Source organism: Somniosus microcephalus, chromosome 4 (assembly GCF_052327205.1).
Source record: "Somniosus microcephalus isolate GS21.2 chromosome 4, FLI_Smic_1.0, whole genome shotgun sequence".
NCBI classification, from domain to species: domain Eukaryota; kingdom Metazoa; phylum Chordata; class Chondrichthyes; order Squaliformes; family Somniosidae; genus Somniosus; species Somniosus microcephalus.
In genome coordinates this window covers 154007994-154034738 of record NC_140990.1, presented here as the reverse complement: position 1 = coordinate 154034738, position 26745 = coordinate 154007994, and the positions used below count along the sequence as shown (strand labels likewise).

Here is a 26745-nt window from a genome sequence, read left to right as displayed (position 1 = left end):
AATAAATCTGTGCCCTCTGGTTACCAACCCTCCCGCCAGAGGAACAGCTTCTCCTTATCTACTCTGTCAAAGTCTTTCAAACAGAAGAAATACAGCTAAACATACCCTCTTAATACTCCCATGCTCATCTTTGCTTTAAATTTATCAGATACGTCATGTTATTTTGCTTTTACAGTTCTATATCTGGCTGTGCGGGTTGCACTGTCACAGTGCAACAAGTGTCAACTGGACAGGGGCTGAAGGAACAGCAAAACTGACAGCAACCAAATCAAACAAACCCAGAAAACTGATCGATATATCTGCCTGGTGCAAATAGTCCCCCTTTTTAAAAAAAAAAAGGCTACTATGCTGATAAGATTTCTACTCTGTGGTCATCTCTCCTCATCCGTTAGTTAATATAATATTAATGCTGATTAATGTTTGGTGATGGAAATTTGAAAGCGCAGCAACGGTGCTCAGGTACTCACGTGATCAGAGAAGTGAACCACTGCCAGGCTCTTATTGGTCTGGCAATACACCCGCTGCACCTTGCCAAACTGCGAGAAGTGCTTCTTGATGATCTCCTTCTTGTTAAGGTCCGTCGGGATGTTTTTGCACTGGATGGCAGTGAGTTCTGATAAAGGAACGCTGGACAGACTGTCTGTGCTGTCACCCCGACGTAGCCGCCGAGAGGAAGGCTTGCCGGCTGAATCTGGGAGGATAAAGGAAAATAAGAGAATTGGAAAATTAATCCAGAACACCACCACACAACCCATCAAAACTGAAGCTGAGACCTTGAAGGCGCCACAATACATTTGCTGTATTTACTAATCATGTCTCCACAGCACAGTCAGGATTACCAAGCATATAGACTATATCAGAAGACAGTTCATACTGAACAGCAGGAACCAATAACTCAGCTGGGAAATTGAAAACCAGCTTCAGCGCCTCTGTGGATTGGAAAAGGGATTGACAGGGTAGATGCTGAGAGGTTGTTTCCCCTGGCTAGAGTGTCTAGAACTAGGGGGCATGGTCTCAGGATAAGGGGTCGGCTATTTATGACTGAGATGAGGAGGAATTTCTTCATCAGAGGGTTGTGAATCTTTGGAATTCTCTATCTGAAAGGGCTATGGATGCTGATCATTGAATATATTCAAGGCTGAGATTGAAAGATTTTTGGACGCTAGGGAAATTGGGGGATATGGAGCTCAGTCGATAAAGTGGCGATGAGGTTGAAGGTATTGAATGGCGGTGCAGGCTCGGGGGCCGTGTGGCCTACTCCTGCTCCTAATTCTTACGTTATTTTCTTATGGAAAAAAAGATGACTGCACAATGTTCAGCGCCATTCACAACTTCTCAGATAATGAAGCAGTCCATGCCTGCATGCAACAAGAACTGGACGACATTCAGGCTTGGGTTGTTAAGTGGCAGTTAACATTCACGCCACAGAAGTGCCAGGCAATGACTATCTCCAACAAGCGAGAGTCTAACCACCTCCCCTTGACATTCAATGGCATTACCATCGCCGAATCCCCCACCATTAATATCCTGGGGGCCACCATTGACTAAAAACTTAACTGGACCAGTCACATAAATACTGTGGCAACAAGAGCAGGTCAGAGGCTAGGTATTCTGCGGAGAGTGTCTCACCTCCTGACTCCCCTTTCTACCATCTACAAGGCACAAGTAAGGAGTGTGATGGAATACTCTCCACTTGCCTGGGTGAGTGCAGCTCCAACAACACTCAAGAAGCTCGACAAAGCTGTCCGCTTGATTGGTACCCCCTCTACCACCTTAAACATCTGGTAAGTCAGACAATACCGTTTTCCAAGTGCAAAATGGGTGGATAGAATATTTCAGACTTTGCATAAACAATCTCCACTCTTTCTAGGAGACAATCACAATCCATTGTGCCACCATCATTGAACAGTGCGGCCCCCCCCCCCTCTTGCTGCTGCTGCCCCCCCCCCCCCCGCTGCTGCTGCCCCGATCCATAAATTCGGCAGGGCCTGCGGGAAACCCGTTCTCCTGGGTTTCCCGACTGCTTTGAAATAGTGCCATGGAATCTTTTACATCCACCTGAGCGCGCAGACGGGGCCTCGGTTTAACGTCTCATCTGAACGACGGCATCTCCGACAGTGCAGCACTGCCAAGGGATATGGGCAAAGGCGGGTGGATGGAGTTAGGTCACAGACCAGCCATGATCTCATTGAATGGCAGATCAGGCTCGGGGGGCTGAACAGTCTACTCCTGTTCCGAGGTTGTCTGTTCACTCCACAGATGCTGCCTGGCCAGCTAAGTGTTTCCAGCACTTTCTGCTTTTGTCTTTTTTATAAATTAAAATCATTTATTGGTTCAAAGTCGGTGTCTCGACTCGATGCTTATTCAGTCCGCCTTCCATAAAGAGAGCGAATTCACGCCGGGGTGGGGGGGGGGGCACTCTCCTGGTTAATTAGATACTGGGCAGCAACAGGGCAAGCCAGATCATAGGAAGGTGCAAGTTCCACTTACAGGAGAGATGGGTGACACTGAACTCAAGGAATAAACTGTGACACCGACAACTGAACAAACTCCTGCTGAGAATGAGAGTCTGCAGATTATTATTGGTTAAAACCAAACAACTGCAGAAACATTTAAATGTGGTAAAATACAGAATAGAAGGCGGGATTACTGAAGAAATATACCAACTATTACTTTTTGGGAATATTTCAATGGTGTTCATTTTCAGAACCACAGCCTCATGTGCTTTTCTCACTCAGAAGGGTCCTTTGTCCTGCTCGGCTTTTTGTGCAGGACCGTGTAGCATGCAGTGTTTAAATAAACCATTCACCACAATCTTTTAACACAGATCATGAAAAACAACAGTATTGACTAGCACAAACGTAGAGAAGTTTATTTCATAACCAAAACTTGAACTCTTAAAGTAGACTGACACCACAATGTAATCCTGATGCTGTGCTGCACAGTAGAGTTACCATACTTCAAATGAGACATTTAAGCAAGGTCCTGTCCAGCTGAACCTTTCGGTTTGTGGGGTGAGGGTTAGAATGCTCTTTGGGGGGGAAGGAGACAATCAGTTCACAATTTATCACAACCGAACTCCACGCCCTGCCAATTTGAATTTTGTTCCAGCTAATGAAGGTCCAAGCCAGTGGGTCCAAGTATTCTTAAAAAATTGCTACAACATTGAAGACAGGAAGGAATCTTATAATCACAACAAAAGTTGGTGTACAAGGAAATTCCTTTATCCCAAGTTTAACCCTCCACCCACATTACATATCTACTTAGCTAGATATATAATCCTACTCACCGTCTCTCACTTTCTTCTTCGTTTCTTCTTTTCTCACTCGAGCAGACCACTCCACTGGAATGCTTAACTGAGACAACAGCTTCAATTTTTCAATTGTTGCATCTTCTGAAGATGTGCTGTCTCTTTTAGACTCCCTCCTATTGCCCTTCAAGACATCTCGAAGAGTGCGACGAAAGACCATTGATGGATTCATTTTCATTGGCCGTTTCACGGGAGACTGGCTGCTCTTAGGCCCTGTTGCTTGTTCTTGAGCAACACTGTATTCAAATTGGTGCGGTGACCTGTCTCGCTTGTCTTTTCTTTTCACCCCCTTCTTGGGCGTCAACTGTTCCTCCACCACTTCATGCTTGGGCGCATACCCACTCTTTGCTGGTGCTCCAGTGGCTCCCATTGCACTGCGTCTCCCATCATATGCCAACGCAGGGCTGGCATCAATCACTCCAAAGACTGGCTTCTGACCTGCTTTTTCTTCGCCAGCTACTTTTTTGTTTGATGCAGGGGAAGCTAATAAGCCGGCTGAACTTGGTTGAGAAAAGGTGAATGGGGCTGAAGTGCTGCTGGGGACCGGCTGGACAAAACGGAAGCCTCCGGCAGAACTGCTCATAGCCGTCGGCTGAGAGAAGCTAAAACCGTCCGGCAAACTGGCTGTGGCCGTTGGCCGAGTTAACCTGAAGAGGCTGGAGGAAGCGCCGCTGCTTGTTGGTTGGGAGAAACTGAAAGATGGGCCGCTCAGAGTGGCAGCCTTGCTGTGTGAAGCCGTGAAAATCCCCGCCTCGCCTCCACTGCTCAGAGGCTGGGAGAAGTTAAATGCCGGCCGTGGATTTGACGATTTGTTCGCGTCCAAACTGCCGGCGTAGGATCTCTGGAGGTCGGCATTCCCGGGCGCTTTGAAGTTTGGCTCATGGTGCCCGAAACCTCCAACCGCTGTTGCAACAAAGTTCACAGGACTGGAGAACGCGCCAAGAGGCTTAAAACTGATGGGCTGGCTGAGGCCAGGAGCGGGGCCAGGGTTGTAAGTGGCGGCGGCCGCCGCGCCCGGTGCACCGGCCGGCTGTCCAAACGCAACAGGCGACTCTCCGACTTCGCTAGCTTGCCCGAAGGAAGCAGCCGCCTGCGGGACTGCGAAGAGTGGCAAGGGGCTGTCTCCTGTCTGAAAGAGCGCGGGGGGCGGCAGCCTGCCCGGGGGATCCATCAACCTACACCAGGGGGCCTCAGCCTCGGCCTGTCGCCGGACACCGCAATCAGCGAGCAGCTATGGCAACCGGGGTCCCTTCACACCTACACCCTGAAATCTTCTCGTCTGACAACTTTTCCCCAGTCAATCCCTCCCTCACTGCACCGCCGAGCGTAAACACTGCCCGCCTCACGCGTCCGTCCGCAGCACTCTTCCCTTCCGGTCAGCACGGAACAGAAAGGCCGGTGTACCCACTTCCGCTTCCCTCCACCCGGTGCCGGGGGTTGACAACGCACATCTGTGCCGGGCCGAGCCGCCTCGGCATGGCGCTGCTGATCAGGAACCTGCAGCGAGCGGTGCCGCTCCGCAGGGCCCGGCTGCGGCGGGACTGCCAGGCCCTGCGCCAGATCCTGGGCCTCGCACGCTTCGACCTGGGCCTGATCTGCGTGGATAACCAGCGAATACGGGCCTTGAACAGGCGCTACAGGCGGCAGGAGACGGCCACGGATGTGCTGTCCTTCCCTTTCCACCAGGTAACGGTGCCGGGGCTCCGGGAGTAGTCGCTATAAACTTAAGCCTGTGCCTTTACCCTCGGAACTCACCCTTCCTCTGACCTAACATAACATAGCGTCATAAGGCACAGAAGGAGGCCATTCGGCCCATCGAGTCCGTGCCTGCTCTCCATAGAGCAATCCAGTCAGTCCCATTCCCCCGCTCTTTCCCTGTAGCCCTGCAAGTTTATTCCCCTCAAGTGCCTATCCAGTCACCCCTTGAAAACATTGAGTGTCTCCGCTTCCACCACTTCCAGTGAGTTCCAGGTCCTCACCACTCGCTGCGTAAAATGTTTTTCCTCACATCCCCCCCGTATCTCTTGCCCAAAACCTTAAATCTGTGTCCCCTAGTCCTTGTACCATCAACTAGTGGGAACAGTCTTTCCCTGTCTAGCCTCTTTTGGTATCATATGTAATACAGAGAACTATTTTAAAATGTTACTTTTATTAATACAGCTTTATGGTGGTATACTTAAAAATACTTTGAAGTTTCATTTGTTATTAGAATTTAATAATCGAAATTATATTATATTAATAATAATAATTCAACTTTATTGTCATTGTGCAATGCACAAGTACATGAACAACGAAATGTGATCTTGCAAGCTCCCATGAGTCCAGTACAAATAACATTAACATTAAACGTAAATAGCACCGTCCTGGGAGAAGCAAAGCCGCTGCGTCTGTGCGCGCCGCCATTCCATTTCCACCATTCCTCCTGTCCGACAATCTTCAGCCCAACGCCCGGGCCTGCTCACCAGCCGCCCCTCCCGGGGCTCCTTCTGTGACCTTCTCACCAACCGCCCCTCCTCGGGGCTCCTTCCATGACCTTCTGCACCTGGTCTTCCCTGATGGTCACCCCTCCAGGTACTAACCAGGCCTGGCTCTGCTTAGCTTCCAAGCCTTGCCAGTGACCCTGTCCCGAGTCCCAGGAACAGGGCTTATTAAAACCTAACAGTAACAAATTTTGTATTGCATAGGATATACGGCACAGAAACAGTCCATTCAGCCCAACCAGTCCATGCCGGCGTTTATGCTCCACACGAGCCTCCTCCTGTCTTTCCTCATCTAAATCTATCAGCATATCCCTCTGTTCCCTTCTCCTTCATATGCTTGTCTAGCCTCCCCTTAAATGCATCTATACTATTGGCTTCAACTACTCCCCATGGTAGCGCGTTCCACATTCTCACCACTCTTTTGGGTAAAGAAGTTTCTTCTAAATTCCCTATTTGATTTCTTGGTGACTATATCTTATATTGATGGCCTCTAGTTATGCTCTTCCCCACAAGTGGAAACACTCTCTCAGCACCTTTCATAATTTTAAAGACCTCAATTAGGTCACCCTGAGCTGCCGTTTTTCAAGCGAAAAGAGACCAGCCTATTCAACCTTAACTGATAGGTATCCCCTCGCATTTCTGGTATCGTCCTTGTAAATCTTCTCTGCACCCTCTCCAGTGCCTCTATATCCTTTTTATAATATGGCGACCAGAATTGTACGCAGTACTCCATGTCTAATCAAGGTTTGATACAAGTTTAGCATAACTTCACTACTTTTCAATTCTATCCCTCTAGAAATAAACCCTAGTGCCTGGTTTGCTTTTTTATGGCCTTGTTAACCTGTGTCGCTACTTTTAGGGATTTGTGCACTTGTATTCCAAGATCCCTTTGCTCCTCTACCCCACCCAGACTAGCACCCTGAAAGTAATGTGACCTCCCTATTCTTCCTACCAAAATGTAATACCTCACATTTATCTGTGTTGAATTTCATTTGCCATTTATATGCCCATTCTGCAAGTTTATTAAAGTCTTCCTGTAATTTGTTGCCGTCCTCCTCGGTATTAACTATCCCCCTAATTTGGTGTCATCTGCAAATTTAGAAATTGTGTTTTTTATTCCAAGGTCTAAATCCTTAATATAAATTGTGAACAACAATGGTCCTAGCACTGATCCTTGTGGAACACCACTTCCCACCTTCTGCCACTGTGATTAGCTACTCTTTACCCCATCATCTGTTTTTTGTCTTGAAGCCAACTGGCTATCCATTCTCTGACCTTATTCATTAGTCTATTATGTGGTACCTTATTGAAGGCCTTTTGAAAATATAGATAAATTACATCTACTGCATTACCCTTGCCTATTCTCTCTGTTACCTCTTCAAAAAATTCAGTGAGGTTGGCCAAGCAAGATTTTCCCTTTTGAAATCCATGCTGACTATTTATTATATTTTTGGCTTCTAGATGTTCCTCTATTTTCTCCTTTAGTAGGGATTCCATTATTTTTCCTACCACCGATGTTAAGCTGACTCTATAGCTGGTCTATAGTTCCCTGGACATGTTCTATCTCCCTTCTTAAATATCGGTATTACGTTAACTATCTGCCGGTCCTCTGGCATGACACCTTTTTCTAATGAATTATTAAATATGTGTAGTAATGCCTCTGCTATCTCTTCCCTCGATTCTTTTAAAATGCATGGATGCAATCCATCCGGACCAGGGAGTTTTCCCTCTGAGTTTGATTAGTTTATTTAATATATATCCTCTTTTTATTTCAAGTGCAGTTATTTAATTACTAATCTCATGATCCAATATCATGTCCACCTGTTCTATCTCCTTGGTAAATACTGAGGCAAAGTAATTATTTAATATTTCTACCATCTCTCTCTCACTGCCTGTGGTATTATCCTGTCCATAATGGCCCTATTCCCATTCTGACCTTCCTTTTTTCATTGATGTGCCTGTAAAATATTTTACTATTGTTTTATGTTCCTTGATAATTTAATTTCATAGTTCCTCTTTACCTTCCTAATTTTTTTTGACTTCTCTCCTAATCCCTTCGTATTCACAGAATCACACAGAATCACAGAATCTACAGTGCAGATAGAGGCCATTTCGGCCCATCGAGCCTGCATCGACACATATCCCACCCTATCCCCGTAACCCCACGTATTTAACCCCCTAACACTAAGGGTCAATTTATCATAGCCAAATCAACCTAACCTGCACATCTTTGGACTGTGGGAGGAAACCGGAGCACCCGGAGAAAACCCACGCAGACACAGGGAGAATGTGCAAACTCCACACAGACAGTCGCCCGAGGCCAGATTTGAACCCGGGTCCCTGGCGCTGTGAGGCAACAGTGCTAACCACTATGCCACTGTGCCCCCACTGTATTCTCCCTTATCATGCTCTCCCCTGCTGTCCATGTACTTAATGTATGCCTCTTTCCTTACCCTCAATTTTTCCCTCATGGCTTTATTCATCCATGGTGTCTCATTATTGTTTAGCTTGTTCTTGTTTTTTAGCAGAATATATTTTTCCTGGACTCTGTTGAACATGTTTCCCATTGCTGTTCTACATCATTGTTTGCCAATATTGTTGTCCATTTTATTCTCCCAAGTTCTATTCTCAGCCCCCCAAATCAGCTTTACTCTAATCTATTACCCTGGTCTACATCATACTTATGTCCTTCTCAATTATTATTTGAAAGCATAATTATATTGTGTGTGGGGGACTACGGTCTCCCGCGTAAAGAAATAGGCAACACAGCGAGCTACAAGAAATAGGTCTTTACTCCAACTCTCACAATACAGTACTGAATTCGTGAAGCCCGCGAACCTGTGATGACTCACGGATTGGTCACCTGCTGGAACCTGATTGGTTCTCCTTCTCTCAGCAGCAGGCAAGTCTGAACGTGCCTTATTCCTCTCAGCTTGCAACTGTCTTGCGGTGGGAGGGGAATACAGCAGTTAAAAGGGGATTATACAGGTTTATCTACATACACACAGTGTTTCCCCAATGTGGCAACGCCACATACGCCCCCCCAGAATCCTCATTAACTGTAAAAGTCAGTCTCTGCGGAGGTTTGACCAAGCGGCTGTAGTAGCCATCTGGCGTGTGAGGAGGGCTGTCTGGGAGGTCGGCCGGTTGGTTCGTCAGCTGGTCTGCCGGTGGGCTGGCTGGACGGGCTGCCGGCGAAGGTGGGGCGGCGGCCGGGAAGTAAGGTTCTGGCGTGTCTTGGTCCTCTTGTGGGGCCGCCGCCAACGCGGGAGGTCTGCCCCGCCGTGGGGGAAGAGCCGGCCGAAACGGGACGCTGAGGTCCAGGTGCGCCGGTTTGACGCAGTCTACTGAAATAAGGTCCGGCTTCCCGCCGACGTCGATAAGAAAAGCTTTGTCCCCCGTCTCCAATACTGGGAAGGGGCCGGTGTATGGTGCCTGCAGCGGGCCTCTGTGCGCGTCCCGGCGCACGAAGACGAACTCTGCATGTCGTAAGTCTCGAGGCACGTAGGACGGCTGCGGGCTGTGTTGCAAAGTGGGCACTGGACGGAATTGCTGGGCCGCGTCCTGATGCAGGGAAAGCTGTCTGGCGGCCGACCACGGCTCCGTTGTCAGGGGGAGGAAGTCGCCTGGTACTCCGAGCGGTTGGCCGTAGACCATCTCGGCTGCGGAGGCGCGGAGGTCCTCTTTGGGCGCGGTGCGCAATCCCAGGAGAACCCAGGGTAGTTTGTCGATCCAGCTGGTGTCGGCCAGGCTGGCGCGGAGGGAGGCTTTCAAAGAACGATGAAAGCGCTCGCAGAGCCCGTTGGCCTGCGGGTGGTAGGCTGTTGTCCTGTGCAACTTGGTGCCGAGGCCGGCGGTGATGGCATTCCACAAGTGGGAGGTGAACTGGGGGCCTCTGTCCGAGGATATGTCGGTCAGCACGCCGAACCGGGCCACCCATGTCGAGACGAATGCTCGCGCGACTTCGGTCGTGGTGGTGGAGGCGAGGGGAACCACCTCGGGCCATCTGGTGGTGCGGTTGACGATCGTGAGCAGGTGTGTAAAACCGTGCGACGGCGGCAAGGGGCCTACCAGATCGACGTGGACGTGGTCGAAACGCCTCTCGGGCACCGGGAAACACTCCAATGGCGCCTTGGTGTGCTGCTGGACCTTAGCGTGCTGACACGCCACGCATGTGTTGGTCCAGTCTCTCACATCCTTGTGGAGTCCAGGCCAGACGAACTTGGCGGACATAAGTTTCTGAGACGCACGCATCCCTGGATGTGAGAGGCCGTGGATGATGTCGAAAACTCGCTTGCGCCAGGCGGATGGGACGACCGGCCTAGGCGAGGGGACTGAGACGTCGCACAGGAGGGTTGTGCCGGCTGCGTGGAAGTGGATGTCGGCCAGGGTGAGGCTGGTAGTTGACGTCCTGAGGGCCTGGATCTCCGCGTCGGCGGCCTGGTCTCTCGCCATGCTGGCGTAGCCGACGCCCAGGTGCACTGCGTGGAGCGAGGGTCTTGAGAGGCAGTCGGCCACCAAATTGTCCTTGCCGGCGACGTGGCGGATGTCCGTGGTGAACTCCGAGATGAAGTTGAGTTGGCGCTGTTGGCGCGCGGACCAGGGTTCGGTTACTTTGGCCATGGCGAAAGTGAGCGGCTTGTGGTCCACGAATGCGGTGAATGGCCGGCCTTCCAGGAGGAAACGGAAGTGCCGGATTGCCAGGAACAGGGCCAGGAGCTCTCTGTCGAACGTGCTGTAGGCCTGCTCGTTCTTGCGCAGCTGTCGGCTGAAAAATGCCAGTGGCTGCCAGCGCCTTCGACCCACTGTTGCTGGACGGCGCCGATGGCATAATCCGAGGCATCCGTGGTGAGGGTGGTCTTGGCGCCCGGGATGGGGTGGGCCAGTAGTGTGGCGTTGGCCAAGGCGCTTTTGGTCTGGTGGAAGGCTGTCGCCATCTCGCTGAACCAGGTGAGTTGCTCTTTACCCGTTTTGCCCCTGGTGGCTTCGTAGAGGGGGCGCATGAGTGCGGCGGCCTTGGGCACGAACCGGTGATAGAAATTGACCATCCCCAAAAATTCCTGCAGCGCCTTGACTGAGGTGGGCTGGGGAAAGTCCGCCACCGCCTGCACCTTGGAAGGTAGGGGAATGGCTCCCCTTGGCGAGATTCTGTGGCCGAGAAAGTCAATTTGGGCTGCTCCGAACTGGCATTTGGCCAGGTTGACGATTAGCCCGTGTTGGCTGAGGCGCTGGAAAGGGGAGCGCAAATGCGCGATGTGCTCGGCCTTGCTGGTGCTGGCCACGAGGATATCGTCCAGATAGACGAACAGGAAGCTCAGGTCCCGTAGGACGGAGTCCATGAGCCGTTGGAAGGCCTGTGCGGCGTCCTTAAGCCTGAAGGGCATGCGCAGGAACTCGAACAGTCCGAAGGGGGTGATGACCGCCGTCTTCTGGACGTCTGCGTGGTGGACGGGGACCTGATGGTGGACGGGGACCTGATGGTAGCCGCGAATCAGGTCGACCTTGGAAAAGACGGACTTTCCTGCTAGGTGTGCCGAAAAGTCTTGGATGTGCGGAATGGGGTATCTATTGGGTGTGGTGGTGTCGTTGAGCCGTCTGTAGTCGCCGCAGGGTCGCCAGCCACCGCCCGGCTTGGGCACAATATGGAGGGGAGACGACCAAGGGCTGTTCGAGCGGCGGATGATGCCCAGTTTTTCCATCGTGGCGAATTCTTCCTTGGCCACCGCCATCTTGGCTGGGTCCAGGCGTCTGGCTCGAGCGAACACTGGTGGTCCCGTAGTGGCGATGTGGTGCTCGACCCCATGCTTGGCTGCCGCGGCTGAGAAAGTCGGTTGTGTGAGCCTCGGGAAATCTGCGAGTAGGCGGGCGTAGTCGTCAGGCGCCGGGGCGGAGCAGGACCCGACGAGGGCCGGGCTGTTGCTCTGCTGGCAGGCCAGTGAAGCGAAAGTTGCTGCATCGATAAGGCGCCTGTCGCGGACGTCGACCAGGAGTCCGTGGGCGCAAAGAAAATCGGCGCCCAGCAAGGGATGTGCCACCGAGGCCATCACGAAATCCCACGTAAATCGCTGGCCGTTGAAACAAACCTCGGCCCGTCGCTTTCTGAAAGTAGCGATGGCTGCGCCATTTGCCGCCACGAAGGGTGGGCCGCTGCGGCCTGCCTGGATGTCGAGCTGGGAGGCAGGAATTATGCTGCATTGGGCTCCGGTGTCGCAAAGGAATCTGCGCCCTGAAAGAGAGTCGGTTATGTACAGCAGTTTACCTGCGGTGCCGATGGCCATCGTGGCGGCAGGGGTGCGGTCGAGCGGGCCTAGGTGGCGGCGCGGGGCTGGTGCGTTGGTCCGGGCGGCCATCTTGGTTTGATCGAAAGAGCAGGGTGCTCTGCAGCGTTGGGCCTTGTGGCCGAAACGCGCGTGGTAGTAGCATAGTTCTGCGGCCTGCCGTGGCGGCACGCGCTCGGTGGTGTCGGGGAGCCTCGCGGCTGCACAGCCGAGTTGGGCGACGGCGAAGACTTTGTCCGCGGCGGCTGCCAGTTGTACGCAGTCCGTGATCGGGGACCCCGCGAGGGCAGTCTGTACCTGCTGAGGAAGCAGGCTGAGGAAAAGGGCCCGAAACAAGAAGCACTGCGGTTCAGAGCCCAGGAGCGCAAGCATCCGGCTCATCAACTGGGTCGGGGTAGAATCGCCGAGGCCTGGTAGTGAGAGAAGCCTGCGGGCCCTCTCCTCCCCGGACAGGCCGTAAGCCTGCAGCAAGCGGCCCTTAATGGTTGAGTACTTGCCGGTCTGTGGTGGGTTCCCCAGCAGGTCGAGAACTTCAGCGGCGGTAGAGCTTGCTAATGCTGAGACTATGTGGAGGTACCTTTCTTCATCGTCTTGAACCCTGCGAAGGGTGAATTGGGCCTCCGAGTGCGCGAACCAAGCTGGTGCTTGGTGTTCCCAGAAGGTGGGGAGCTTCAAGGACGCGGCGCCGGCCGACATCAGGCTGCTGCTGGTTGCCATCGGGTCGTTGCTGGCCTCTGTAGGGCTGCGTGAGTTGGGGGCTTTGGCCGCCGACATTCGGGGTCACCAATGTGGGGGACTACAGTCTCCCACGTAAAGAAATAGGCAACACAGCGAGCTACAAGAAATAGGTCTTTACTCCAACTCTCACAATACAGTACTGAATTCGTGAAGCCCGCGAGCCTGTGATGACTCACGGATTGGTCACCTGCTGGAACCTGATTGGTTCTCCTTCTCTCAGCAGCAGGCAAGTCTGAACGTGCCTTATTCCTCTCAGCTTGCAACTGTCTTGCGGGGGGAGGGGAATACAGCAGTTAAAAGGGGATTATACAGGTTTATCTACATACACACAGTGTTTCCCCAATGTGGCAATGCCACATGTGGTCATTATTGTCTATATGTTCCCCTACTTTTACTTCTTTTATCTGCTCTGGTTCATTCACCATTACTAGATCCAATAACGAATCCTCCCTTAGGCTTTTTATATATTGAGTTAGAAAGGAGTCCTCTACACATTGTAAGAACTCCATTCCCTTATCCCCATTACCTACCTCTTCTGTCCAATTAATATCAGGGTATTTGAAATCCCCCATGATTATTCTATTTTTTTTACTAATTTCCCTAATTTGTCTGTATATTTCTTCCTCCACCGCCCTTCCACTATTAGGTGGTCTGTAGACTACCCCTATTAATGTGATTGATCATTTATTATCTTTTATCTCTATCCACATGGATTCTATTTCTGTCTTGCTGATAGCTGCGTCACTTTTTTCTACTGCCATTATGTTATCTCTAATAAGTACAGCTACTCCACCTCCCCTTTTCCCCCCTCTATCTTTTCTAAATATGTTATACCCTGCAGTGTTTAATTCCCAGTCCTCATTTTTCTGTAGCCATGTCTCGGTACTATGTCTGGTTCCTCGCAACACATGATTGCCTCCAGCTGCCTTGTTTTATTACAGACACTGTGCATTGCTGTACAGACAGTTTACCTCATTTTTAATAGCAGTTCCTTTCACTTTATTTTTAACCATCTTTTTACACTCCTGTTCGATAACTCCATTTACTCCCTGGCCATCAATATCTTCCCTTACTTTACTCTTTCCTATGCTCTCCTTTCCTGTTTTGTTTATATTTAGGCTAGTTTAATTTCTTGTAGATCCCTCCCCCCACCTTACTAGTTTAAAGCCTTTGCCACCTCCCTATTTATGCTTTCCACTCAGACACAGGTCCTTCCTGTCCCAGTACTGGTGCCAGTGTCCCATAAAAAGGAACCACTCTTCCCCCACAGCAGCCCTTTAGCCACATGTTAATTCTCCTGATCTGTCTACTTCTATGCTAATTTGCACGTGGCTCGAGCAATAATCCAGAGATTATTACCCTCGAGGCCCTGCTTTTTAATTTAGCTCCTAACTCCTGATACTGCTTCAGCAGGACCTCCTCCCTGTTCCTTCCTATGTCATTTGTTCCGACATGGACAACAACAACTGGATTTACTCCCTCCCTTTCCAAATTCCTCTCCAGCCGCCTCAAGTTATCCCTTAACCTGGCACCGGGTAGGCAACGCACCCTTTGGGATTCTCGTTCTTGGCTGCAGAGGACGCTACCTATCCCTCTAATTATAGAATCGTCTATCACTACCACATTTCTATTCTGCTCTTCCCCCTTGGACAGCCTTCTGAGCCACGGTGCCTTGGTCTACATTGTGGCTGTCCTCCCCGCAGTCTTTCTCCTTGTCCTCACAGGTAGCGAGTACATCGTACCTGTTGGACAGGACCAGTGTCTGCGGGACTTCCTTCTCAACCTCTCCTAAGTCCCCGCTACCCGTCTCCCTAGCAGTCACACCCTCCCTTTCCTGAAGCTGTGCTTTCCTCTGGGATGTGACTGTATTCTGGGTAAAACTGTCCAGAAATTCCTCCCCCTCCCTTATGTTTTGGAGTGTGTCTAACTCGCACTCCAGCTCAATGACTCTGAGCCAGAGTGACTGAAGGCAGAGACATTTCCTGCAGTTGTGGGAATCCGGGACAGTCTCACTGTCCACAAACTCCCACATACTACAGTCCCGGCACATGGCCTGCCATCTCTAAAGTTAGTTATTTATATGCTTATTTAAATTAGTTAAAGTTTTTAAGCAAGTGATTATTTAGAGTTATATTGATTAATTAGTTTATCTAGTTATTGATTTAATCAAATATTAGTGATTGTTCCCCAGCTCTTAGATTAATACCTGCATTAGCTTAGAGACAATAAAAATGCACTAATACTCACCAACCTATTGCCTACCTGCTGTCCTGTGATGTCACTCCTTGATTTTTTTTTTTCTCCCTCTCTGCTTCGGTCCCCAGTTAGGTCCACTCCTCCTCCGCTGCTCACGGTGAGTCTGGGCCTCTCTGACTGCGCTCTTTATTTCCTGCCTCTGCTCTGGTCCCCGGAGCATAATGCACAAAGATCCTGTGGGATGCTCTCGGGCCATCTTCTTCATCATTATAGTCTGGCTAAAACTACTATTTGTTTACAAATGAGATAACACATAATAACAGAAAAAAACTACTGGCAGAATACTTGAGGAACAATACATTGTCGCCTGAACTCCTGTGACTGTCCTCTGCACCGCTTTAAAAGGCAGGGACCTGGGGTTGCCTTGTTTTTTAATTAGCTGTCTGCCAGAATTGGGAAGGAACTTCATGCAAATACCCACTGCAATTATAACAACTTACTGGGAGGCCCATGTGCTCCTCAGTAAAACCTGGCGGGCAAGAGGACCAAGGTAAATTATCTTTACTGGCCAGGAGGAGCAAGAGTGGTCCCCCATGACGCACAAGCATAATGTGGGTTGCTTCCACCCTAGGCACCCAATCTACCTATCTGCAGGCTGGGATGACCTGCAGGTTGATCGATGTCGTGCCAGTTCAGAACAGGCGAGCTGCAGTGGGACACCCATTTGGGACATGCAGTTCACTGGCTGTGTTTTCATGAGACCAGGCCCTCGCAATTTGCTGGACCACCCAGATTGGGTGGCTGGATCATCTGCTAGTTAAAATCCCCCCTGCCATTTCCACTGACTAGCTGAACAAAGCTGTGAGCAATTCACTAGTTGTGTTACTGATGCGCTATCAATTACTCATAAAAGATGGAGAGTTAGGAGAGTAACTAAAAGGCTTTTATTAACAAAGAACAGAGCATGCCTCTCGTGGTTGACTGGTTTCCAAGAAGGCAGGGGGGCTGCAGAGCAGTCACCTTTATACCTGGGCCTGTGGGTGGAGCCAGGGGCGGAGCCAGCTGAGGCATGCATAGATACAACAGTGTGCAACAACAACAACAACGGTGAACAACAATAACAGTGGTTTACCACATTCACCCCTTGTTTAAAATTGAGTCCGGCGGGGTGAAGTGTACTAAAGGTTCGTGTAAGTAAGTCTATCAGGTGGCCTTGTATGCTGTCCTGATCGTCGTGGTGGCGGCGGTGATGGTGCAGCATCCAACGTTGAATCTGGCGTCTCATTGAGTGGTTGGGTGGTCAATGACGGGTCCTGGGGCTGCGGCATGCCGTCTACAGGGGTTGGGTTGTGGGTAGTGGTGGATGGCAATGGTAGTGTTTCAGGGGCACCCGAAGGTGCGAGGTCTCGTATGGAGACTGTGTCCTCCCGCCCGTCCGGGTATGCCACGTAAGCATACTGGGGGTTGGCGTGGAGGAGGCTCACCCTCTCGACCAGGGGGTCCGTTTTATGGGACCTCGCGTGCTTCCGCAGTAGGACGGGTCCTGGAGACGTCAGCCATGTCGGTAGCGAGGTCCCCGATGTGGGCTTCCTGGGGAAAGTGAACATTTTTTCATGGGGGGTGGCATTGGTGGCCGTACAAAGCAGTGACCGAATGGAGTGGAGCGCCGCAGGGAGGACCTCCTGCCAGCGAGAGGTCGGAAGGCCCTTAGATTTTAAGTTTACATAGAAACATAGAAGATAGGAGCAGGAGTAGGCCATTCGGCCCTTCGAGCCTGCTCCGCCATTCAACGAGATCATGGCTGATCATCCAAACCCTTCCAAACCGTCGCGTTCTCTCTTTCCACCTGGCCGTTCCCCCGGGGGCTGTAGCTGGTAGTTCTGCTTGTAGCAATACCTCTCGTGAGCAGGTACTGACGGAGTTCGTCGCTCATAAAGGATGAGCCCCGGTCGCTATGGATATAGCTAGGGAAGGCGAAAAGGTCGTTCAGACCTTTAATGACCGTGGTACTGGTCATGTCTGGGCAAGGGATGGCAAACGGGAAACGGGAGTACTCATCAATTATGTTGAGGAAGTACACGTTGCGGTCAGAGGAGGGGAGGGGCCCTTTAAAATCGACGCTCAGGCGCTCGAAGGGGCGAGTGGCCTTGATCAGGCTTGCTCTGTCTGGCCTATAAAAATGCGGTTTGCACTCGGCACAGATTTGGCAGTTCCTGGTCATGGTCCTGACCTCCTCGATGGAGTAGGGCAGGTTACGGGATTTGATGAAATGGAAGAACCTGGTGACCCCCGGGTGGCAGAGGTCATTGTGGAGGGTCTGCAGTCTATCAACCTGCGCGTTGGCGCATGTACCACGTGATAGGGCATCTGGGGGCTCATTGAGTTTCCCAGGCCGGTACAAGATATCGTAATTGTAGGTGGAGAGTTCAATTCTCCACCTCAAGATCTTGTCGTTCTTGATTTTGCCCCTCTGCTTATTGTTAAACATAAAAGCTACTGAACGCTGGTCAGTGAGCAGGGTAAATCGTTTTCCGGCCAGGTAATGCCTCCAATGTCGCACCGCTTCCACAATGGCCTGGGCCTCCTTTTCGACAGAGGAATGTCGAATCTCGGGGCCCTGGAGGGTCCTTGAGAAAAAGGCCACGGGTCTCCCCGCCTGGTTAAGGGTTGCAGCTAGGGCGAAGTCGGATGCGTCGCTCTCCACTTGGAAAGCGATGGACTCATCCACTGCGTGCATCGTGGCCTTCGCAATATCTCTTTTTATGAGAGTGAAGGCTGCACATGCCTCTGCTGTCAGGGGGAAGGAGGTGGACTTGATGAGGGGTCTGGCTTTGTCCGCATAGTTGGGCACCCACTGAGCATAGTAAGAGAAAAACCCTAGGCATCTCTTCAGAGCTTTTTGGCAGTGGGGTAAGGGGGCGCATTCTGTAGGGGTCGGGGCCGATGACTCCGTTCTCCACTACGCAGCCAAGAATGGCGAGGCACGTGGTGCGAAACATACATTTGTCCTTGTTGTATGTTAGATTCAGCCGCTGGGCCGTACGGAGGAATTTCTCTAGGTTAACGTCATGGTCCTGCTGGTCGTGGCCGCAGATGGTGATGTTGTCTAGATAGGGGAAGGTGGCCTGCAGCGCGTTCTGGTCAACCATTCGGTCCATCTCCCTTTGGAAGACCGAAACCCCGTTGGTGACGCCGAAGGGGACTCGGAGGAAGTGGTAGAGACGACCGTCAGCTTCAAAAGCTGTGTACTGGCGGTCCTCAGCCCTGATGGGGAGCTGGTGGTATGCCGACTTCCGATCAATCGTCGAGAACACCCGGTATTGTGCTATCTGATTGACCATGTCAGATATGTGGGGGAGTGGGTACGCATCTAACTGGGTGTAGCGATTGATCGTCTGGCTGTAGTCAATAACTAGGCGCTGTTTTTCGCCAGTCTTCACTACCACCACTTGTGCTCGCCATGGGCTAGTGCTACCCTCAATAATCCCTTCCTTCAGGAGTCTCGCTACTTCGGATTTAATGAAGCTCCTATCCCCGGCACTACACCGCCTGCTTTTGGTAGCGATGGGCTTACAGTCGCGGGTGAGGTTAGCGGGCGGGTGGGGGGGGGGGGGAGACTTTAAGCGTGGAGAGGCTGCAAATGGTGCGCGGCGGGCGATTTAAAAGCTGCTGGCTGCAGACTGTGAGTGGGGGGGAGGGGTCCGCCGTACGCTAATGTGACACTTTTAAGGTGGCACTGAAAATCCAACCCCAGTAGAACGGCAGCGCAGAGATGGGGCAGGACAAGAAGTTTAAAATTTTTGTATTCTGTGCCCCTTACTGAGAGGGTCACTACACAGTAGCCACCGACGTCTGCTGAATGGGATTTGGAAGCCATAGAGATCCAATGGCGCGTTGGCAGGACCGGGAGAGAGTAACTGCGCACCGTGTCAGGGTGGATAAAGCTCTCCGTGCTCCCGCTGTCAAAAAGGCAGGTAGTGGCGCGGCCGTTTGCCGTAATGTCCATCATGGACCTGGACAGTTGGTGAGGGCGAGATTGGTCCAGCGTCACGGAGGCCAGCGTATGGTCGAGCGAGTCGCTGTGGTCGTCAGACGAGGCGGTGGTTGAGTCCGGGTCACCCGCGATTGGAGTTGGAGGCGTCCAAGATGGCGGACAAAATGGCTGCGCCCATGATCCCGATCCCCACGCGGCTGGAGGTGTCCAAGATGGCGGACAAGATGGCTGCCCCCACGGTTCACACGCGGCGCTGCTGGCGTTAGCGGTTTTACCTTTGCAGGCGCTGACGTAGTGTCCTTTCTTCCCGCAGCCAGAGCAGGTAGCGTTTTTCGCCGGGCAGCGTGCTCTGGGGCGTTTTGCCTGGCCTCAAAAGTAACATTTCGGGCCCTTGGACATCGCTGCAGCAGTTGGTGCCGGGGGTGGCGGTCCCATGACCCAAGGTTGCGGCGTCCACGGTGCGGAGCGGTTAGGGGAGAATGCGTCCATATTCCGGTGGGCCGCGTCTAGCGAGAGCGCGAGGGACACTGCCTTCTTCAGGTCGATTTCGCCCTTCTCCAGCAGTCTCTGCCGGGAGTAGTCGGACTTGAGGCCCGCAACGAAAGCATCTCGGATAAGTCCCTCCGTGTGTGTCGCGGCCGATACCTCTTTACAATCGCAGGCTCGGCCGAGTATCTGTAGTGCCCGTAGGAATGCCTCCACCGATTCCCCGGACTGCTGTTTGCGGGATCTCAGGAGGTGTCTGGCATAAACCGTATTTACCGGGCGTGTGTATTGTCCTTTTAGCAGATCGATAGCCGCCGCGTAGGTAGTCGCGTCCTGGATGAGCGTGTAGACTTGGTGGCCCACCTTGGAGGCCAGGATTTTTAGTTTGTTTCCATCTAGTGTCACGGCTGAGGCTTCCAGGTAAGCTTCGAAGCAACGCAGCCATTGTGCGAACTTGGTAGACGAACCCGCCTCTTGAGGGTCTAGGTCCAGGCATGTTGGTCTGAGGGCATGCAGCAGCGCCTGCTGCTCAGCGTTTGGTGCCGTCATTTGCTGCAGCGCCTGCTGCTCAGCGTTTGGTGCCGACATTTTGTTTTTGTTAATAAAATTGATGCGCTATCAATTACTCATAAAAGACAGAGAGTTAGGAGAGTAACTAAAAGGCTTTTATTAACAAAGAACAGAGCATGCCTCTTGTGGTTGACTGGTTTCCAAGAAGGCAGGGGGGGCTGCAGAGCAGTCACCTTTATACCTGGGCCTGTGGGTGGAGCCAGGGGCGGAGCCAGCTGAGGCATGCATAGATACAACAGTGTGCAACAACAACGGTGAACAACAATAACAGTGGTTTACCACAGTTACCTTTTGGCCTGTGTAGTATAATAGTCTACAATCGGGTTCATTTATACAGAAAAAAGCAAATTATCCAGTAGTTCAAAAGGCGTTTGATAAAGTGCCACACAATAGGCTTGCCAGCAAAGTTAAAGCCCGTGGAATAAAAGGGACAATGCCGCATGGATACTAAATTGGCTAAGTGACAGGAAACAGAGAGTAGTGGTGAATGGTTGTTTTTCGGACTGGAGGAAGATATACAGTGGTGTTCCCCAGGGGTTGATACTCGGACCGCTGCTTTTCTTGATATATACTAATGACTTGGACCAGGTTCAAAATTGGAGATGACAAAACTTGGAAGTATAGTGAACAGTGAGGAGGATAGTGATAGACTTCAAGAGGACATAGACAGGCTGGTGGAATGGGCGGACACGTGGCAGATGAAATTTAATGCAGAAAAGTGCAAAGTGATGCATTTTGGTAGGAAGAACGAGGAGAGGCAATATAAACTAAAGAGTACAATTCTAAAGGTGTATGAACAGAGATACCTGGGGATATATGTGCGCAAATCCTCAAATGTGGCAGGACAGGTTAAGAAAGCAGTTAAAAAAACATACGGGATCCTGTGCTTCATAAATAGAGGCATAGAGTACAAAAGCAAGGAAGTTATGATGGACCTTTATAAAACACTGGTTCAGTCTCAACTGGAGTATTGTGTCCAATTCTGGACACCGCACTTTAGGAAGGATGTGAAGGCCTTAGAGAGAGTGCAGAAAAGATTTATGAGAATGTCCTTCATCTCTGGAATCATTCAGTTATGTGGATAGATTGGAGAAGCTGGGGTTGTTCTCCTTAGAGCAGAGAATGTTGAGGGGAGATTTGATGGAGGTGTTCAAAATCATGAGGGGTCTGGACAGAGTAGATAGAGAAACTGTTCCCATTGGCAGAAGGGTCGAGAAACAAAGGACACAGATTTAAGGTGATTGGTAAAAGAACCAAAGTCGACATGAGGAAAAACTTTTTTACGATCTGGAATGCACTGCCTGAAAGGGTGGTGGAGGCAGATTCAATCGTGGCTTTCAAAAGGGAATTGGATAAGTACCTGAAGGAAATAAAATTGCAGGACTACGGGGAAAGGGCAGGGGAGTGTGACTAGCTGAAGGGCTCTTGCAGAGAGGGGAATGGCTGTTCCCACTAGTTGATGGTACAAGGACTAGGGGACACAAATTTAAGGTTTTGGGCAAGAGATACAGGGGGGATGTGAGGAAAAACTTTTTTACGCAGCGAGTGGTGAGGACCTGGAACTCACTGCCGCTGGAAGTGGTGGAAGCGGACACACTCAATGTTTTCAAGGGGAGACTGGATAGGCACTTGAGGGAAATAAACTTGCAGATCTACGGGGAAAGAGTGGGGGAATAGTAAGGAGTCTATTCCATTCTCCCAGTTTCTCCATCTCCGCCGTATCTCTCCGACGATGCCACCTTCCACACCAGTGCTTCCGACATGTCTTCCTTTTTCCTCAACCGAGGATTCCCTTCTACCGTGGTTGACACGGCCCTCGACCGTGTCCGTTCTATCTCACGCACTTCTGCCCTCACCCCTGCCCCTCCCTCCCGGAACCACGATAGGGTTCCCCTTGTCCTCACCTTTCACCCCACCAGCCTCCACATTCAACGGATCATCCTCCGCCATTTCTGCCACCAAATGCATCTTCCCCTCCCCTCCCCTTTCAGCATTCTGTAGGGACCGCTCCCTCCGAGACACCTAGTCCACTCCTCTATCACCCCCAGCACCCCTTCCCCTTCGCCTGGCACCTTCCCGTGCAAGCGCAGGAGATGCAACACCTGCCCTTATACCTCCCCCCTTCCCACTGTCCAGGGCCCCAAACACCCCTTCCAGGTGAAACAGCGATTTACTTGTACTTCTTGCAATCTAGTATACTGTATTCGCTGCTCGCGATGTGGTCTCCTCTACATTGGGTAGAGGGGAATTCTCTCATTCTGCCAGCGCATTTCACACCTATTCTAGAGCTGTCTCCACTAGTCCTATCATCATCTCGTCTCCTTTTGAATCCCTCTTAATGTCTCTTCACTTCTCTTTTGTTCTTTCATCCCCATTTCCCAGCCCCCAAACTGGCCTTTTAATCTGTTTCATTTCCTGTGTTTTTTCAGTCCTGACGAAGGGTTTCGACCTGAAACGTTGACTCTATTTCTCTCTCCACAGATGTTGCCTGGCCTGCTGAGTTTTTCCAGCATTTTCTGTTGTTATTTTGGGGAATAGTACTAACTGGATTGCTCTACAGAGAGCCGGCACGGACTCAATGGGCCGAATGGCCTCCTTCTGTGCTGTTGTGACTCTATGACTATGGGTGGTTATGATCTGGAATGCGCAGCCTGAAAGGGTGGTGGAGGCAGATTCAATCGTGGCTTTCAAACAAATAAGTACCTGAAGGAAAAAAATTTGCAGGGCTCCAGGGAAAGGGCGGGAGAGCGGGACAAGCTGAAGGGCTCTAGCAGAGAGCTGGCACGGGCTCGACGGGCCAAATGGCCTCCTGTTCTGTAAACATAAGTGTTTTTTGCACAATTTCAATCTGATTTAACAGATAATTTGAATTGACAAGCAGACTACTGCACCAAGAACTTGCAGTGGGCAGTTAATTGCAACCATTCAGTTATAGGGGGCGATTTTGTTAATGGGGGCGCGTTGGAGGCAGGACTGCTGCTTGGCGGGTCGATGTCCCGCCTCCATTGATTTGTGGCTAACCCACGCTATTTTCCCACGATTGACCTTGTTAAGCCCACCCAGTGGGCTTAGCAGGCCAATTAAGGGAAAGCCGGTTGCAGAGAACGTCAACATATGACGTATTTTTGACAGATGAATTGTCATCGTTTGACAGCTCTGTGAAGCTGTCTAACAGTGACATTCTCTGTAGTTTGATAAGGTCTTGAATTCAAGACCTCATCAAACTTCTTTCTTTTACAGAAATGAGATGGTTGTTGCATATGAGAATGCAACGGCCATCTCTCATCTGTAACACGGAAGTCCAAGACTCTCCGCATACACACCGACTGAAGCCTGCAGGGACAAATAAAGGTAAGTACTCTTTTACTAACACTTTGCACTTACCTCAGATACTCACCTCTCCATTCTTGCACCCATCACTTACCTTCACACCACACTTTTGGCCCCCGCAGACCCAGTACTCGCCTCGCTGGGCTGGCGGGTTTTGGAGCCTTCGGGAAGCCTGCACTTGTGAGGGCAAACAGGCAGTTAATAGGCTTTAATCCCTTCCTGCCTCCAAGGAGACGGGACCCGGTGCAGGATGGCTACCCGCCTCCTGGCAAGATGGCATGGGGGCGGGTGCCATTTTCCCGGCTGCCCCGCCTCCATACCTGCCTCCCCAGGGCTGGCAAAATCACCCCCATAGATTGAGTTTTCTAATTTTTATAAATATTTCTTCACGGGTGTTGCTGGCAAGGCCAGCAATTATTATCCATCCCTAATTGCCCTTGAGAAGGTGGAGGTGAGCCGCCTTCTTGAACCGCTGCAGTCCGTGTGGTGAAGGTACTCCCACAGTGCTGTTAGGGAGGGCGTTCCAGGATTTTGACCCAGCGACGATGAAGGAATGGCCGATATATTTCCAAATCAGGGTGATGTGTGTTTTGGAAGTGTTGGTGTTCCCATGCACCTGCCCTTTTCTTTCTAGGTGGGAGGTTCTACTGAAGAAGCCGAGTTACTTAAGTGCATCCTGGAAATAGTACACACTGCAACCACGGAACGTGGATGTTGGAGGGAGTGGATGTTTAAGCCAGTGGATGAAGTGCCGATCAAGTAGACTGTTTTGTCCTGGATGAGTGCTATTGGAGTTGTACCCATCCAGGCATGTGGGGAGTATTCCATCACACTCCTGACTTGTGCCTCGTAGATGGTGGAAAGGCTTTGATGAGACACTCACTGCAGAATACTCAGTCTCTGACCTGCTCTTGTAGCCACAGTATTTATGTGGCTGGTCCAGTTAAGTTTCTGGTCAATGGTGACACCCCAGGATATTGATGGTGGGGGATTTGTCGATGGTAATGCTGTTGAATGTCAAGAAGCGGTGGTTAAACTCTCTCTTGTTGGAGATGGTCATTGCCTGATACTTGTGTGGCGCAAATGTTACTTGCCACTTATCAGCCCAAGCCTGAATGTCACCCAGGTCATACTGCAAGCGGGAAAGGACTACTTCATTATCTGAGGAGTTGTGAATAGAGTTGAATGCTGTGCAATCATCACATTATGATGGAGGGAAGGTCATTAATGAAGCAGCTGAAGATAATTGATCATGCAAACAGTTGGATAAACCATTCTTTCTATCTTCCAGGATCTGAGAGCAGGGGATGTTCCCAAACCCCTACACCAGGATGAGTATAACCTTGGAGATATCTTCCTAGGAGTGGAATATATCTACAGACAAAGCCAAGCACATGGGCAAGACTTCTACAGTGTACTAACAGTACGTATTAATGAGGGATTTCCAGCTGTCCTCAACCTGTAGGAATAAATAGGGAAATTTACTTGTCCTCAGAAATGGAAAACAAAAGAATTACATATAGTAGCTTCTGGGAGAGAGACTGAACCAATTTACAGTTTGTAGTCATTGTAAAACATTAGTGGTTATGTGAAACAGGATGGGAGTGAAATTGGTCTTCAGCGAAAGCGCAAAATGGGCGATAGCGAATCGGCAGCCCGCACCAATGGAAAAGAAAATCGGACGTGGTGTAAAATTGGCACCCGATTCGCTATCGCCCCTTGCACACTTTCACCGAAGACCAATTTCACCCCCAATATGTTCATGGTCCGTTGGAGTGTATCCAGACATCAGCAAATCTGCAGCTTTTAAGTGTGAGGCCTGCTGCAGAAGTGGCCCTGTGCGTTAACGAGATACATCACTTAGCACGGTTTAACTATTGTGTTCTGTGATTTTCTTTTACTTTAATGTGTGAATTTTTTCTTTTCATTTCAGACACCAAGTCACAACATCACCCACTCAGCAAAGTCAACTGCAGAGTAAAGCTTTCTCTGCTCTATCCCAATAATGTGACTCAAGTCCAAACTTGAGAGAGAGTGCCCCCTTCCCCCAAGTGACATTATTCCATTTCCTATACATGTCATCCTATGGCCTCTTTCTGTCAGTGTAGCCAGTATCATCACATTGGGCTGGGCTGAATTTCAACCCAGGTGCCAGATTTGAAAACCCACAACGCCACCTAATCCCATTTAGAAAAGTATCTCAATTGTAAGAAGTTTGCTTGGATCTCTGAGTACACCTTGCATGTGTCATCTCCTATCCAGGCTCTTACTGACCTGATGTCAATTGATTGTTTTGGTTGAGGATCAAATATGAAGACTGAAGGCTTCCAAGGACCCATTGATATTTCTGGATCATTGAATTGGTCTCACTAAAAGAAAGTTTGGGGAGATTTGGGTAAAACTGTTGGCTCTAACCAGACTGACTAATTTTAGGGAACCCTTTGTTGCCTTGGATGTCCAAGTTATCCCTTTCTTGAAGGATTTGGATTTTCATTATTTATTCTGGTCTTTACTTGTGCCTTTGCCAAATGCGCAGACCTGCTACCAAGCTACCCTACTGCCGTGTTGGGAAGTAGAGTGAGAGGCGTGCATTATGGAGAGAATGTCAACATTTGGTGCAGTCTCCCCCTATAGAGACCACAATGTAACAGGTTCGGTTCCCAATGTGTGTAGCATAGCAGACCTCAGCCAGGACAGCAGGCGGTCTCCGCAACCCTGGGCTAGGAAGAGGAAAAATCTGCCAGAGTTATTGTTCCTGGACACTCTCCAGCAACCCCAATTAGAAAGTGGTTATGTTGACGTCAGGTGATGGGAGTCACCATGATGACCCTGCGGGTCGAATAGCTTGCAGAAACACAGTGTCTAGGTAGCTCATGAACATGAAGAATAGCCACCTGGGATGAGGTACCGAAGGATTGCCAGTGAAACCCATATTGCAAGCAAGAGTTAGCGTCTGGAGGTGAAGAAAGAATTGGCAAAACTATTTCTGCAGTTGAAGAAATTGCCTCTTTTTTCTTAGAAATACACAATTTACAGCACTGAAACAGGCCATTCAGCACAACCAGTTGGTGTTGGCATTTACCCTCCACATGAATAAATAGTTCTAATCACAATTACCCACCCTGTTCCCATATCCCTTCAACCTTTTTCCTTCATCCACCTATCCAAACGAACGAAACTACCACATTGTCGTTAAAAACCCATCTGGTTCACTAATGTCCTCCATGGAAGGAAATCTGGCATCCTTACCCGGTCTGGCCTATATGTGACTCCAGACCCACAGCAATGTGGTTGACTCTTAGCTGCCCTCTGAAATGGCCTAGCAAGCCACTCAGTTGTAACAAAACGCAACAAGAAACAATA

The 26745-nt window shown here is 50.4% G+C and overlaps 2 protein-coding genes across 3 annotated transcripts in view; one reads left to right on the top strand and one right to left on the bottom strand.

Annotated features, from left to right (window-relative positions):
• Positions 1-4481, bottom strand: part of mcm3ap (minichromosome maintenance complex component 3 associated protein) — a 129086-nt gene extending 124605 nt beyond the window's left edge. The window contains exons 1-2 of the mRNA XM_085985353.1: positions 3290-4481; positions 468-691 (exon numbers count right to left, since the gene is read on the bottom strand). Of these exons, the coding sequence (XP_085841479.1) occupies positions 468-691; positions 3290-4481 (1416 nt within the window). The remainder of the gene's footprint in view (positions 1-467; positions 692-3289) is intronic.
• Positions 4482-4543: 62 nt separating this feature from the next.
• Positions 4544-26745, top strand: part of ybey (ybeY metalloendoribonuclease) — a 36486-nt gene continuing 14284 nt past the window's right edge. The window contains exons 1-2 of one of the 2 annotated variants that reach the window (XM_085985351.1): positions 4544-4996; positions 24674-24805. In XM_085985351.1, the coding sequence (XP_085841477.1) occupies positions 4544-4996; positions 24674-24805 (585 nt within the window). The remainder of the gene's footprint in view (positions 4997-24673; positions 24806-26745) is intronic. The other variant, XM_085985352.1, reaches the window with a different exon arrangement.